This window comes from Oncorhynchus tshawytscha, unplaced genomic scaffold (assembly GCF_018296145.1).
Source record: "Oncorhynchus tshawytscha isolate Ot180627B unplaced genomic scaffold, Otsh_v2.0 Un_contig_14823_pilon_pilon, whole genome shotgun sequence".
NCBI classification, from domain to species: domain Eukaryota; kingdom Metazoa; phylum Chordata; class Actinopteri; order Salmoniformes; family Salmonidae; genus Oncorhynchus; species Oncorhynchus tshawytscha.
Genome location: NW_024608768.1, coordinates 34,475 through 48,496, shown reverse-complemented (window position 1 = coordinate 48,496; position 14,022 = coordinate 34,475). Strand labels below are relative to the sequence as shown.

Below are 14,022 nucleotides of genomic sequence, written 5' to 3'. Positions count from 1 at the left end.
TTGTTGCTTAATGATGATTCCAAATTGGCCTGGTGGACAAACAACATCAAATCATTGTTGGCTGGCCTAGCTGTGAATTCCTCCACATGAACTTTTTGTGCTACACTGACTCAGACAGTTTCAGGACATTGTGATGTTAGAGTTGTCCACCGCTAGGATGAACAAGGCCAAGGCCTCCACACTGCTGACATGGACAGATGGAAGTTCTAAGACATCAGAACTCATTGCTCTGAGGTCCACTGAGGTCCACTGAGGGCCATTGAGGTCCACTGAGGTCCACTGAGGTCCACTGAGGTCCACTGAGGTCCACTGAGGGCCACTGAGGGCCACTGAGGTCTACTGAGGTCCACTGTCCTAATATCTTGTTTCTGACTTTTCTGTGATCATTGTTGCAGTTGTTTGGCATGTGTTACTATTTTATGTCTATTTAAGCATTATTTATTGTTCCATTCTTGCCAATTTTCATATTTCTGTTTTAAAACGATGCTGCTTTCATTTAACCTATGCAATGATATGCAAACTGGGACCTTTAGGGGAGGAGGTTAGTGGGTGGTGGATGGGGTGTTCTTTTAGGGTTTTATGTTGTTATGTCTGAAAATGTTCTAAAACTAAATGTATCACAAAAAATTTGTATCAGTGACTCCTGAGGACTCACAGACAGGCATGACCTTTAACACAGGTGATTTGCATCACATAGCATTGATAAGTAAAACACACATGCCTTATTTTGGGGGTTCTGGTCCAAAAAGCTACTAGTAATGAAGTAGATGATCCAACACATTAGTTCACTCTTCCAGGAAGAACCTTTTCATCAAAGGTTTCCTAAAGGGATCTTTGAGGGTTCTTTGTTGGGCAAAAAGGTTCTACCTGGAATAAAAAGTAGTCCTGGAAACTGGACAGCCGGAGAACCCTTTATGAACCCTTTCAAAGACAAAATGTTTCCATCCCTGAAAGGATGTTGGTCAGGTCCATGTCCTACTTCATCAGTGTTTTGCATCACAACAATAGAAACAGAATGGGAACATTATGAGACTGATAATAGAAACAGAATGGGAACATTATGACACTGAAAATAGAAACAGAATGGGAACATTATGACACTGAAAATAGAAACAGAATGGGAACATTATGACACTGAAAATAGAGACAGAATGGGAACATTATGACACTGATAATAGAAACATTATGACACTGATAATAGAAACAGAATGGGAACATTATGACACTGATAATAGAAACAGAATGGGAACGTTATGAGACTGAAAATAGAAACAGAATGGGAACGTTATGAGACTGAAAATAGAAACAGAATGGGAACATTATGAGACTGAAAATAGAAACAGAATGGGAACATTATGACACTGAAAATAGAAACAGAATGGGAACATTATGACACTGATAATAGAAACAGAATGGGAACATTATGACACTGATAATAGAAACAGAATGGGAACATTATGACACTGATAATAGAAACAGAATGGGAACATTATGACACTGATAATAGAAAACAGAACTGATAATAGAAACAGAATGGGAACATTATGGAACATTATGACACTGATAATAGAAACAGAATGGGAACATTATGACACTGATAATAGAAACAGAATGGGAACATTATGACACTGAAAATAGAAACAGAATGGGAACATTATGACACTGATAATAGAAACAGAATGGGAACATTATGACACTGATAATAGAAACAGAATGGGAACATTATGACACTGATAATAGAAACAGAATGGGAACATTATGACACTGATAATAGAAACAGAATGGGAACATTATGACACTGAAAATAGAAACAGAATGGGAACATTATGACACTGATAATAGAAACAGAATGGGAACATTATGACACTGATAATAGAAACAGAATGGGAACATTATGACACTGATAATAGAAACAGAATGGGAACATTATGACACTGATAATATAGAAACAGAAATAGAAACAGAATGGGAAACATTATGACACTGATAATAGAAACAGAATGGGAACATTATGACACTGATAATAGAAACAGAATGGGAACATTATGACACTGATAATAGAAACAGAATGGGAACATTATGACACTGATAATAGAAACAGAATGGGAACATTATGACACTGATAATAGAAACAGAAACAGAATGACACTGAAATAGAAACAGAATGAACATTATGACACTGATAATAGAAACAGAATGGGAACATTATGACACTGATAATAGAAACAGAATGGACACTGAAATAGAAACATTATGACACTGATAATAGAAACAGAATGGGAACATTATGACACTGATAATAGAAACAGAATGGGAACGTTATGAGACTGAAAATAGAAACAGAATGGGAACGTTATGAGACTGAAAATAGAAACAGAATGGGAACATTATGAGACTGAAAATAGAAACAGAATGGGAACATTATGACACTGAAAATAGAAACAGAATGGGAACATTATGACACTGATAATAGAAACAGAATGGGAACATTATGACACTGATAATAGAAACAGAATGGGAACATTATGACACTGATAATAGAAACAGAATGGGAACATTATGACACTGATAATAGAAACAGAATGGGAACATTATGACACTGATAATAGAAACAGAATGGGAACATTATGACACTGATAATAGAAACAGAATGGGAACATTATGACACTGATAATAGAAACAGAATGGGAACATTATGACACTGATAAAACAGAATAACATTATGAACTGACAGAATGGGAACATTATGACACTGATAATAGAAACAGAATGGGAACATTATGACACTGATAATAGAAACAGAATGGGAACATTATGACACTGATAATAGAAACAGAATGGGAACATTATGACACTGATAATAGAAACAGAATGGGAACATTATGACACTGAAACAGAATAATAGAAACAGAATGGGAACATTATGACACTGATAATAGAAACAGAATGGGAACATTATGACACTGATAATAGAAACAGAATGGGAACATTATGACACTGATAATAGAAACAGAATGGGAACATTATGACACTGATAATAGAAACAGAATGGGAACATTATGACACTGATAATAGAAACAGAATGGGAACATTATGACACTGAAAAGGAAAGAACATGAGCTGTATGTTTCATTGATATCACACAATGTTCTTTTCAGATCAATGGATCCCGTCCATTTTAATGTTGGCCAGTGGACAGACTGTTTGATCTTCTCTCTCTTATTACTCCTTGTAAGAGAAAATAAAAGATTATGCAGATATTTTTCAAGTGCACCAAATGTGTAATTTGCTTGTCCTCTAAAAGAACACCATAATATTTTAGATCACTGAATGTACCGCCTGTATTTTAGATCTGTAACGGTTCTCCTCGTCATCTGAGGAAGAGTAGTCAAGATCGGACCAATGCGCAGCGTGGTATGTGTCCATGTTAATATTTAATAAATCAACTGAACACTGAATAACAAAACAAAGAGAGTGAACGAAACAGTCCTGTAAGGTGCAAACACACAAAACAGAAAACAACTACCCACAAATCAAATGGGAAAAACAGGCTACCTAAGTATGGTTCTCAATCAGAGACAACGATTGACAGCTGCCTCTGATTGAGAACCATACCAGGCCAAACACATAGAAAACCAAAACTAGAACAACACATAGAATTCCCACCCCAATTCACGCCCTGACCAACCTAAACAAGAAACATAACAAAGGAACTAAGGTCAGGACGTGACAAGATCAAGATCAATTTAGATCACTTAATGTACCGCCTGTATTTTAGATCACAGAGGAACATGCAGGTCATGCTTTGGTCTCCAAGGGAGCCAATCAACTGGTTGATACCCTGTGGTCCCAACACACAACGTGAGGTCACTCAGGACACATTTCTGGTGTTGGCACTGCCATTTACCACTCGTTAAACTAAGGTGTTTAACAGGGCTGCGATCGGGCCAGGCAAGGCCCCCCGTGGTCTCATTGATCCTACCATTCAGTCCTCCCCAGGGGTGCTTTTAGAGATTTGGCAGGGTGTCAATTGGATTCTGATGATTTGTTGCATTTCGGCTCACAGTGAACCTACACTGAACAGTTTTACAGTTTAGGATTGATCTACTCACCGCCAGAGGATGAGAAGATGAACAAAAGACAAAGAGCAGAGTAGATATTGGTCATCCTTGGCGCATGTTCCTTAAAAGTGGAAATCAATGTGAACTTAGTTTGTAAGCACTGATTCCTTGGGTGCACATGTGGCCGGTGGCACCTTAATTGGGTAGGACAGCTCATCGTAATGGCTGGAACGGAATAATGGAATGGTATCAAACCCATTAAACACATGCTTTCCATTAGCTGTCCTCCCCTCGGTAGCCTCCTGTGCTTGGGTGACAAGTCCAAAAGATGATTCAAGGAAAATAACTTCTCAGAAGCCACATTTTAAGGCACAGAGAATAAATAGTCCCATTTTCTCCTGTCAAACACATCTGAATCTAAGGATGTTCAGGAACGTCCCAATATGCAGGGGAGTGTTGGACATTGGTTAATAAACCCTGTCTAATCCAATATTATGTATATCAAAGCAGATGTCTTTCACAACAGAGAAGCAAGACATTTTGCTGGTATTTGAATGTTTCGATTCAAAAGCAAAATTGGTCTAAAAGAGCAACAATTAGACACATCTTTGCAATGCTTTAACAAAAGTTTGAACACTGCTTCTGTCAGACTTTGACACCCTGGTCGAGAAAGTGCTTAAACATTTCCAGAAGAAAAGATGCCAGTTTGGCAGAAAATGTATTGGGTCCCCTCAGGCAATTCAGAATTATTAAGGAGAGAGGAGAGACGACACGTTTAGATCAGGTAGTGAAATATTCCTTTTGAATCTCACTGTGCCTGAAAAAGCAGCCTGAATTAAACCTATTGGATGGGATCGGTCAGTGTCTGTAATTAACTGTACATAGAGTGATGGGTTTGCATCATGTATCACCATCTCAAATACAGCCTCTCTTTGTTTCTTCATTGTCATTCCATGGCAACTATAGTTGGTTACAGCCTGTCAGGTAAGAGGGTCAGGTACCATTTTAGGTTTTTTAAATCAAATTTAAAACCCCACCTTTTTAGCATGTCTTTTAGTCAGGAATTGTTTTAAACATCCTCAGTGTTGTGTTATTTTATTAATCCTTCATACTACCTGTTCACTTTAACTTGATTCATTTGATTGTTTTAATGTAAAGTGTGTTGCGATTTTGAATGCACTTTAAATAAAGTTTGATTTGATTTAATTTACAACACATTTACATAAGACCAGGGCAAGCTATCACTTCTTCTCAAGGAGATGCGGTGTCTCCTGTCCCCTGTCCTCCAGTAGCCATTCCAATTCCTTCCTTCCTGTCTCAGACCTCATTAGAGAGTACCTCTGCCCAGCTCTCCTCAGAGAACATGTCATGCTATTCATAGCACACAGGCTAGGTATGAATCTCCTAGGACATCTGTAGGCAACTACATAGATGCATTCTTACTAGCAACCCAATTCCGTCTGAAACAAAGTTTTATGCTATCCTTGGTGGACTACGTAGGGTACCATAATGAACAAAACCCATATTCTTTCTACAGATGTATTTATCTGTCTTATGTGGTGGTTATTCAACAGAGATGATTTGACTCGACTGAAGGTAATCTCATTTAACACAGAACTAAAATCTTGCGTAATTTGTTCAGATGCTTCGATAGACGTCTGTCAACGAGAGATTAGACTGAAGACTAATTAGTGCAGGTTAGGTTTTTTTGTCATCAATCTTGCTCTGGAGGCAGCTTTGCAGAGCGGTCACTAGCTGGCACAGCCACAAAGTCATCACATCTGATTTTTAACATAACCTTAAACCTGACCACACTGCTGACCATAATGCCTGACCTTAAATTAAGACCAAAAAGCACATTTTTGTTTTCAATAATGTTTACAATATAGCCAATTCTGTCTTTGCAGCTGGTCCTTCTAGCCATAATCGCTCAGTTCTGCCTCAAGTATAAGACTCATCCCAATAAACATCCACCCGGCTTAATTAGTCTGAGAGGCTCCTTCATTTGCTTTCATCTCAGTCAGCGGTCCAACACACTTTGAGAACATCTCTTCATCTTTCCCTGAAGAAGAGATCATCAAAACCTTTCGGGTATTGGCTCCCCATTACCCCAGAGACAGGAAATCGATCTTGAAACTTCATGGCAGAGAAAGGGTCAATTGAACACCTTGTTCATTGGTCAATTACTTTAACATTCCTTTGACCTTTTTAGGGTCATCACCACATTCTTATGTGCCAATGTCACGGGTGGCTTCTCTCTGCTGGGACCACAATGCACCAGGCAGTAACCTTCATGCTCGTCAATAAGGCTGAGTAAGAGTTTTTAGGATGTAGCTTGATACCACTCACCAGAGTGGATAGTATGCGCGGTATTGATTTCATGGTTCCCCGTAAGAGCAATTAGCATGTTCCCTGCCTGCAGCAGCAACCTGTGAACTCTTTGACCAGCTGTTTCTTTTGTCACTGAGGATCACGCACATTCGTTTTACACTCTGCAACAGAACACAGTGGAACAGAACACAGTGGAACAGAACACAGAACACAGTGGAACAGAACACAGTGGAACAGAACACAGAACACAGTGGAACAGAACACAGAACACAGTGACACAGAACACACAGTCACTCTGCATGCACTGACTCAGGTACCGCTTGTTAGTGTGGTTTGTCTCTTAACCACATTTCAATCCTTTTCAACACAATAAGTAAACATTAAAGGGATAGTTCACCCAAATGACTAAGTGACATATTGGTCTCCTTACCCTGTAAGCAGTCTATGAACAAGGTATGATGACAGCATCCATTTACATTTTTTAAAATGTTTTATTATTTGGTGTTTTTATCAATGTCAATCAATAAGATATAGCAATCACATGATTACCACAGCATCAAAACATGAGCCAGAACGGGGGGGTTGATACAGCAGTTCAGGATACAACAATTGAGAGATAATATTATATGAGGGGTACCTAACCAAGGTCTGTGATGGTGGAAGTGGCGACCAGCCCACTAGAATCTTTGCAGCGGTGCCATGCTTTGGTTTTATTTACTTGGCCACTGTTTCCAAATGCTAACTTTGTTTTTCATTCGTGGCACAAATCCAATGCAAGTCAATAGTACTCAAATGCCCAAACCATCTATTGAGCTACACAATCAATGTTAGATATTTTAGGATGATTTGGACATGAAGCATTGTCCATACTGAATTCATATCAAGCCATTTGTCATAAAAGCAAGACATGAACAAGAAGATAGGCGTGTACATCAGTGGAGGCTGCAGAGGGGAGGACGGCTCATAATAATGGTTGGAATGGAGCGAATGGAATGGCATCAATCACATGGAAACCATGGAAACCATGTGTTTAATGTATTTGATACCATTCCACTGATTCCGCTCCTGTCATTACCACGAGCTCGTCCTCCCCAATTAAGGTGCTACCCACCTCCTGTGGTGTACATCCATGTGAATGTATTTTATTTTCGAAGAGTACAAACAGATGAGTGAAGTAGACGAAGTCCCAGATGTCCCTAGCAGGATATGTTCACTAACCCAATCAGAGAGCAGTGCACTGAAATTGTCACATTAAAATTTGGAGAGCGACCATCGCTCTAATGCAAGGCTCTCCAACCCTGTTCCTGGAGAGCTACCCTGCTGTAGGTTTGAACTGCAACCCTGTTCCTGAAGCGCTACCCTGCTGTAGGTTTTAACTCCAACCCTGTTCCTGATGAGCTACCCTGCTGTAGGTTTTAACTCCAACCCTGTTCCTGGAGAGATACCGTCCTGTATGGTTTAACTCCAACCCTGTTCCCGGAGAGATACCGTCCTATAAGTTTTGACTACATGATACTAGCTCTCCAGGAACAGGGTTGGAGTTAAAACCTACAGCAGGGTAGCTCTTCAGGAACAGGGTTGGAGTTCAAACCTACAGCAGGGTAGCTCTTCAGGAACAGGGTTGGAGTTCAAACCTACAGCAGGGTAGCTCTTCAGGAACAGGGTTGGAGTTAAACCCTACTGGATGATATCGCTCCAGGAACAGGGTTGGAGTTAAACCCTACTGGATGATATCGCTCCAGGAACAGGGTTGGAGTTAAAACCTATAGGACAGTAGCTCTCCAGGAAGATATCACCTCACTAATTAACTCTGTGGTTAATTACTTAATCGTGCCATTGTTACACATTTCATATATTGGTCTCATTACTTCTAATTAACATAAATAAAACCCTCACATACAATACCCTAATTATATTATAACAGTGTACTTTATCAAAAAATAGTTGATTCATATTGACTCCATAATATAGTGTTTAATAACCCTTTCTCATCTACCTACACTCAGAAAATGAAGAGAGAGTCCCTATTGGGCCACAGATCGATGCCATGTTAACATGGAAAAGGGAGAAATTCAAAATCAAAGCCGTCGTCATGGCAACGACCCCTGCCAGATTCCACCAATCAATGGAGTCCGCAAGGCGATGTGAGAGGCGCCAGGCGGGGAAAAAAGGCCAGGCGTCCTACATAAAGAGTCCGGGACGGGGAGTCAGGGCGCCACAACGGGGAAACCCACCTCTTGCACACACTCACACAAAGACATTAAGCACTAAGGGGAAGACGGAAAGAGTGAAACGAAGAAAAAGAAGGAACAGAGAAGAGAGAGAGAGAGAGAGAGGGGGATATATATGACTAGATATGGCACACACCTATGAAGGAGGAATCCCTGCCCAGGTCTATCTGGGAACCCTGCTCGTGGCTCTTTGCTTCCACCCCATCTCCGTTGGAGGAGGTAAGGTGACTGTGTGACAGACTGCTCTGCATAGTGATCAACTGTTTAGCTTGTCTATTTTAGTCACTCTTTCCTCTCTCACTACGGTACATCAACAACATTCGTTTTATTTCCTATTCTATTTACATTTCTTATCCTACAGAAGGGTAGGAAAGAGATACAACTCTGTTTTAGAGGAATATCATGTCCAAACCATCTATTGAGCTACACAATCAATGTTAGATATTTTAGGATGATTTGGACTTGAAGCACATTGTCCCCAACACTCAGTGTTTTGGGGAAACGCTGGTGGGACACGTTGCATGTGGGTTGCTCTCTTTAAGCCCAGAGGCACTAGGTTTAGTATTGGAATAGCAGCACTGTCCCCCCAGTTCACTTTCCCACATCCTATCTCTGTTTGTCTGTGATGTTTTGCAGGGAGAGCCTGAGATGTTTGTTTTTGTGTGGCCTTTGTGAGTCACAATCGATGAGGATGCTATTTTAGAGACTGAAGAAAATGCTCTTTCCTATATTGAAGGACTTGACCGGGGAAGCATCAATTGAATGACACTTTATTTCAGGCTATAACACCTTCATCCTGCATGGCAGTTGTTTTCTCATGTGTTTTGTGTGCTCTTCATGTGTTCTCATACACATGCATTTCTATGTTTCATTTAGGGGATTCAACCCACCAGCTTCTAAAAATCACTGTGCTTGACTAGAGGAGAAAATCCGTCATCTTTTATTAATAACATCCTCCTCAGCTGTATCAATTCCCCTGAAGTTCTCACTTCAATCCATTGCAATGAATATTCACCACGGCATTTTAAAGGAAACAAATGGAATGCTTGATTGCAGCACATTTAAACTAGGAAGTAATTAGCCGGAACAAATCAATCACAATTCACGTCACAATTAAATGGCATGTTTACCTATCACAATTAATATGCTTGCAAAAGACAAATTGAACTTCAGAAGTCCAATTTTGTTTGAGCTGGGTGAATGACACAAATTACACAAATGCAATATGCAAATGTCAAAGTTATTTGTCAATGGCCCACAAGCATCAGCTGCCGTCATGGAGATGTAGGATATAGGCTAGTTGTGTCTAATGAACTGAACAAAGGTTGCTTTGAAGTGGAGGTGCATGATTAGCCGACAGTGGTGACATGAAGACTGGGGGTGAGGCAGCTAAGGGAGTGGGGGGGCAGGAGTCTTTCTCCCCCTGTGTCTCGTTAAACCTACAGTAACAGGAGGAAGCAGCTGGTGTCAATGGAGGCAGAGGAAGGAGGGCATTAAAGAGAGTGAGCGTGCAGCTTGTCATGCTGAGACCTTCTTTCATGTGACTCTACAGTGTGCATGTGCCACTTGTGCTCATCCTCAAGAAGACCCTGTAGTGAAGAAGGAGACATCTTGTGTTTAACCTCACAGGGACCCTGTAGTGAAGAAGGGGACATCTTGTGTTCAACCTCACAGGGACCCTGTAGTGAAGAAGGAGACATCTTGTGTTTAACCTCACAGGGACCCTGTAGTGAAGAAGGGGACATCTTGTGCTCAACCTCACAGGGACCCTGTAGTGAAAAAGGAGCCATCTTGTGTTCAACCTCACAGGGACCCTGTAGTGAAGAAGGAGGCATCTTGTGCTCAACCTCACAGGGACCCTGTAGTGAAGAAAGAGACATCTTGTGTTCAACCTCACAGGGACCCTGTAGTGAAGAAGGAGACATCTTGTGTTCAACCTCACAGGGACCCTGTAGTGAAGAAGGAGACATCTTGTGTTCAACCTCACAGGGACCCTGTAGCGTTAGTAATACATCTAATTAATAATAATTTTACCAGCAGTGTAGGTGTGTGCAGTAGTTAACCATTTAACAGTCTTATGGCCAGGAGATTTAAACTGTTTAGGAATCTGTTGGTCTGAGCCTTGATGCATCGGTACCACCTGTCGGATGGGAACATGGAGAACAGTCCATTTGGCAATTTTTCAGGCCTTTCTCAGACACCGCCTGGTATTTACATCCTGAATGGCTGGGTGCTCACACCCAGTGATGCACTGGCCGTCCGTACCACCCTCTGTAGGGCCTTCCGGTTGAGGGGGTTGCAGTTGCCATACCAGACGGTGATACAACCAGTCAGGATGCTCTCGATGATGCAGCTGTAAAAGTTCCTAAGGATCTGAGGCGCCATGCCAAATCGTATCAGTCTCCTGAGAGAGAAGAGGCACGACTGTGCTGGTGTGAGAGGATCATGTTAAGTCCTCAGTGATGTAGACACCAAGCAATTTAATTCAGTCTATTCATGTAATAATCTGCAAATATGGATTTAAAAACTTTAAAAAGTAGTTTAGTCAGGGGATAACATGTCTGGTGCTTATACAGCATAGCCTAGGCATAATTATACTTAAAGACAAGTAGCCTATTGGTTTCATAGCCTACACTATTACCATCCATTATTATCTGTCTATTAACAATGTGTTTTACACTCCAAGATGCTGACCCTAAACCCAAACCACGGGTAGGATTTCCCCATTAGCGACTAGGTCAGTCACTTTTCAACTGCAGACGAACTCAGCAACTCTTCAAGTTTATGGCTGTTTATCTCATCACTGCACTGTTAATTAAGCTTTTGAAGGAGAGAGTGTAGAGTGTTAAGGCTGGTAGACAGCTTGTCATAATTAATGATTGGTTAGCGGTTGTAATTCAACCGGTGTTGATTGGCAGAAGGCTCAACTGTCAACTCAACATTCAGTTTCGAAGTGAGTGATGATTGGAGAAGAAGGGCTCTATTTCAATTTGTCTTTCCGCAATTCCTCACATCCTTCACAACAGTAATGGAGGAGAAGGTCCAAGGGGAGGATACCATATAGAATAGAGAGAATGGTGAATAGAATGAGGTTGTGAGGAATCGAGGACAGATGAATTGAGAAAGAGGTGTTTTCACTTGCAGTTGACCCGGTGTTGAATGGGATCCCTACATCTTCTCTTCCTGCAGCCGCGCTGAAGCAGGAGGTGGCGCTGGAGAATGGCGCCACAACGCTGAATCACTCCATGGCAATGGTGCAGCGCATGGAAGGTCTTCTGGCCCAAGGCAACGGCAGTGATGTGGCCCTCCGCGTGCAGACGGTCAACACGGATGAGGTGAAGGTGATCCAGGCGCACACGCTGGTGCTCTCGCTGCAGAGCGAGGTGTTTGAGGAGCTGCTGCTCAGCCACAACACCAGCACCTTGGTCCTGAGAGAGCCTGCCGACTGTGCTGCTGTCTTTGACAAGTTCATCAGGTGAGGGGACAGGGGGGGGTAGAATGAGTGTACACCTCAAGAGGATAGGGGAGGAACAGAAATGGGCTATTGGTGTTTCATGTTTTTTATTTTAAAAAGTGACCTCCTTTCAAGTTCAGTAATGACTGCCAATGTTTCTGCAGACCGATCTAGCCTTGTTTTATCTCTGCAGGTACCTCTACTGCGGTGACATCTCAGTGCGCCTGGACCAGGCAATCCCTCTGCACAAGCTGGCTAGCAAGTACCGTGTGTGGAGCCTCCAGCAGGGCCTGAGCCAGTACATGACAGGGCACCTGTCCAGCGACTCCCCGACCGGCCACGTGGTTGGCTGGTACCAGTACGCCATGCAGATCGGCGACGCCAACCTGAGGGACAGCTGCCTCCAGTACCTCTCCTGGAACCTGTCGTCGGTGTTGCAGAGTGGCGAGTGGGGCTCCATCAGCGACGACCTGCTGCTGTCCCTGATGCAGCGCTCCGACCTCATCCTGCAGAGCGAGCTGGAGCTCTACGAGGCCCTGGAAGCCTGGATCGGCCAGAACCAGCCGGCCGGCCTAACGGTGGAGAATGCCCTGAGGCAGGTGCGCTACGGCATGATCCCCCCGCAGCACCTGTTCCGTCTGCAGAAGCAGTCACCAGTCATGCTGAAATACTACGAGTCCATCCGTGACCTGCTCTTCCTGGCCTTCCAGTTCCACTCGGCCTCGCCTGTCCAGCTGGCCAAATATTTTGACGTCAACTGCAGCATATTCACGCCACGCAACTACCTGTCACCATCCTGGGGCTCTCCGTGGGTCATCAATAACCCCACGCGCGACGACCGCAGCTTCAGCTTCCAGACCCAGCTGGGCCCCAGCGGCAGCGACGCCAGCAAGCGGGTGACCTGGAACGCCCTGTTCTCCCCGCGCTGGCTCCCGCTCAGCGTGCGCTCCGCCTATACAAACGAGATGCAGGCCACACGCACTGACGGCGGTCGTCCTCGCATCATCGTCACCCCAGCCACTTCCAGCCCCGACTTCGCAGGTGTGAGCTTCCAGAAGACGGTGATCGTGACGGCGAGGCAGGGGGGTAAAATGGTGGTTCGTCACGTCTACAACTTCCACCAGAGCACTGAGGAGGCCGGGGATTTCCTGGTGGAAGCCGACCTTCACCGCCGGGCGTCTGAATACCTCATCGACAGCTCCCTCTACCTGCACGTCGTGGTAAAGCCCCTTTACCACAGCCTCATTGTTGCCAGGAAATAGGCCAAGAGGTTGTTGTTGCCTTAGTAACCAACGGTTCCCATTAGATGGTCAAGTTGCAGAGTAAAAATTGGCTATATCATAAACAAATGATGAAAACAAAACATTTGCTTTTTGGTCTTAATTTAAGGTACAGTGTGGTTTGCAGTGTGGTTGAGGTTATATTTCAAGAACAGAAATGGTAGAAATAGTCTGGGTGTATGACTTTTGAACTTGCCCAGACAGTGATGACCGTAACCAACTGCCCTCCCTGCTGAGTCCCCCCCTAGCCTGCAGACAAAGTCACACATGCACACACTCATATCACAACTCCTGTTTATTGGCCTGGTACTGGGCACCTCTGTTCTACATAAGGTAATGGTACTTTTTACAGTAGTGGTTAAGTTTGTCTCCAAACTGTTTTAGCTCTGAAAAGAGGTGTATGCCAGCTGTAACAGTTATTTTACCTTTATTTAACTAGGCAAGTCAGTTAAGAACAAATTCTTATTTTCAATGACGGCCTAGGAACAGTGGGTTAACTGCCTGTTCAGGGGCAGAACGACAGACTTGCCAGCTCGGGAGTTTTGAACTTGCAACCTTCCGGTTACTAGTCCAACACTCTAACCACTAGGCTACCCTGCTGCCCCAACTGTACTGCATCTATTAAAGAAGTCAATGAAAGAGTTTCAGATAATAACAGTTCCTCC

The 14,022-nt window shown here is 42.9% G+C and overlaps 1 protein-coding gene across 2 annotated transcripts; it reads left to right on the top strand.

Moving 5' to 3' along the window:
• The first annotated feature begins 8,588 nt into the window (after positions 1-8,588).
• LOC112226274 (BTB/POZ domain-containing protein 17-like) lies at positions 8,589-13,849 on the top strand. 2 transcript variants are annotated; one of them, XM_024390648.2, is made up of 3 exons: positions 8,589-8,842; positions 11,813-12,098; positions 12,271-13,849. In XM_024390648.2, exons 1-3 carry the CDS (start codon positions 8,749-8,751, stop codon positions 13,337-13,339), a joined length of 1,449 nt encoding a protein of 482 aa, XP_024246416.2. In that variant the 5' UTR covers positions 8,589-8,748; the 3' UTR covers positions 13,340-13,849. The 2 variants fall into 2 exon arrangements, with proteins under 2 accessions (XP_024246416.2, XP_024246415.2); XM_024390647.2 differs by having other exon boundaries at positions 11,768-12,098.
• Positions 13,850-14,022: the final 173 nt, after the last annotated feature.

Coding starts and splice junctions, on each gene's coding strand:
- LOC112226274 (XM_024390647.2), top strand. CDS start 8,749: ATGGCACACACCTATGAAGGAGGAATCCCTGCCCAGGTCTATCTGGGA. Junction 8,843..11,767: donor CCCCATCTCCGTTGGAGGAG/GTAAGGTGACTG, acceptor TTTCACTTGCAG/TTGACCCGGTGTTGAATGGG. Junction 12,099..12,270: donor GTCTTTGACAAGTTCATCAG/GTGAGGGGACAG, acceptor TTATCTCTGCAG/GTACCTCTACTGCGGTGACA.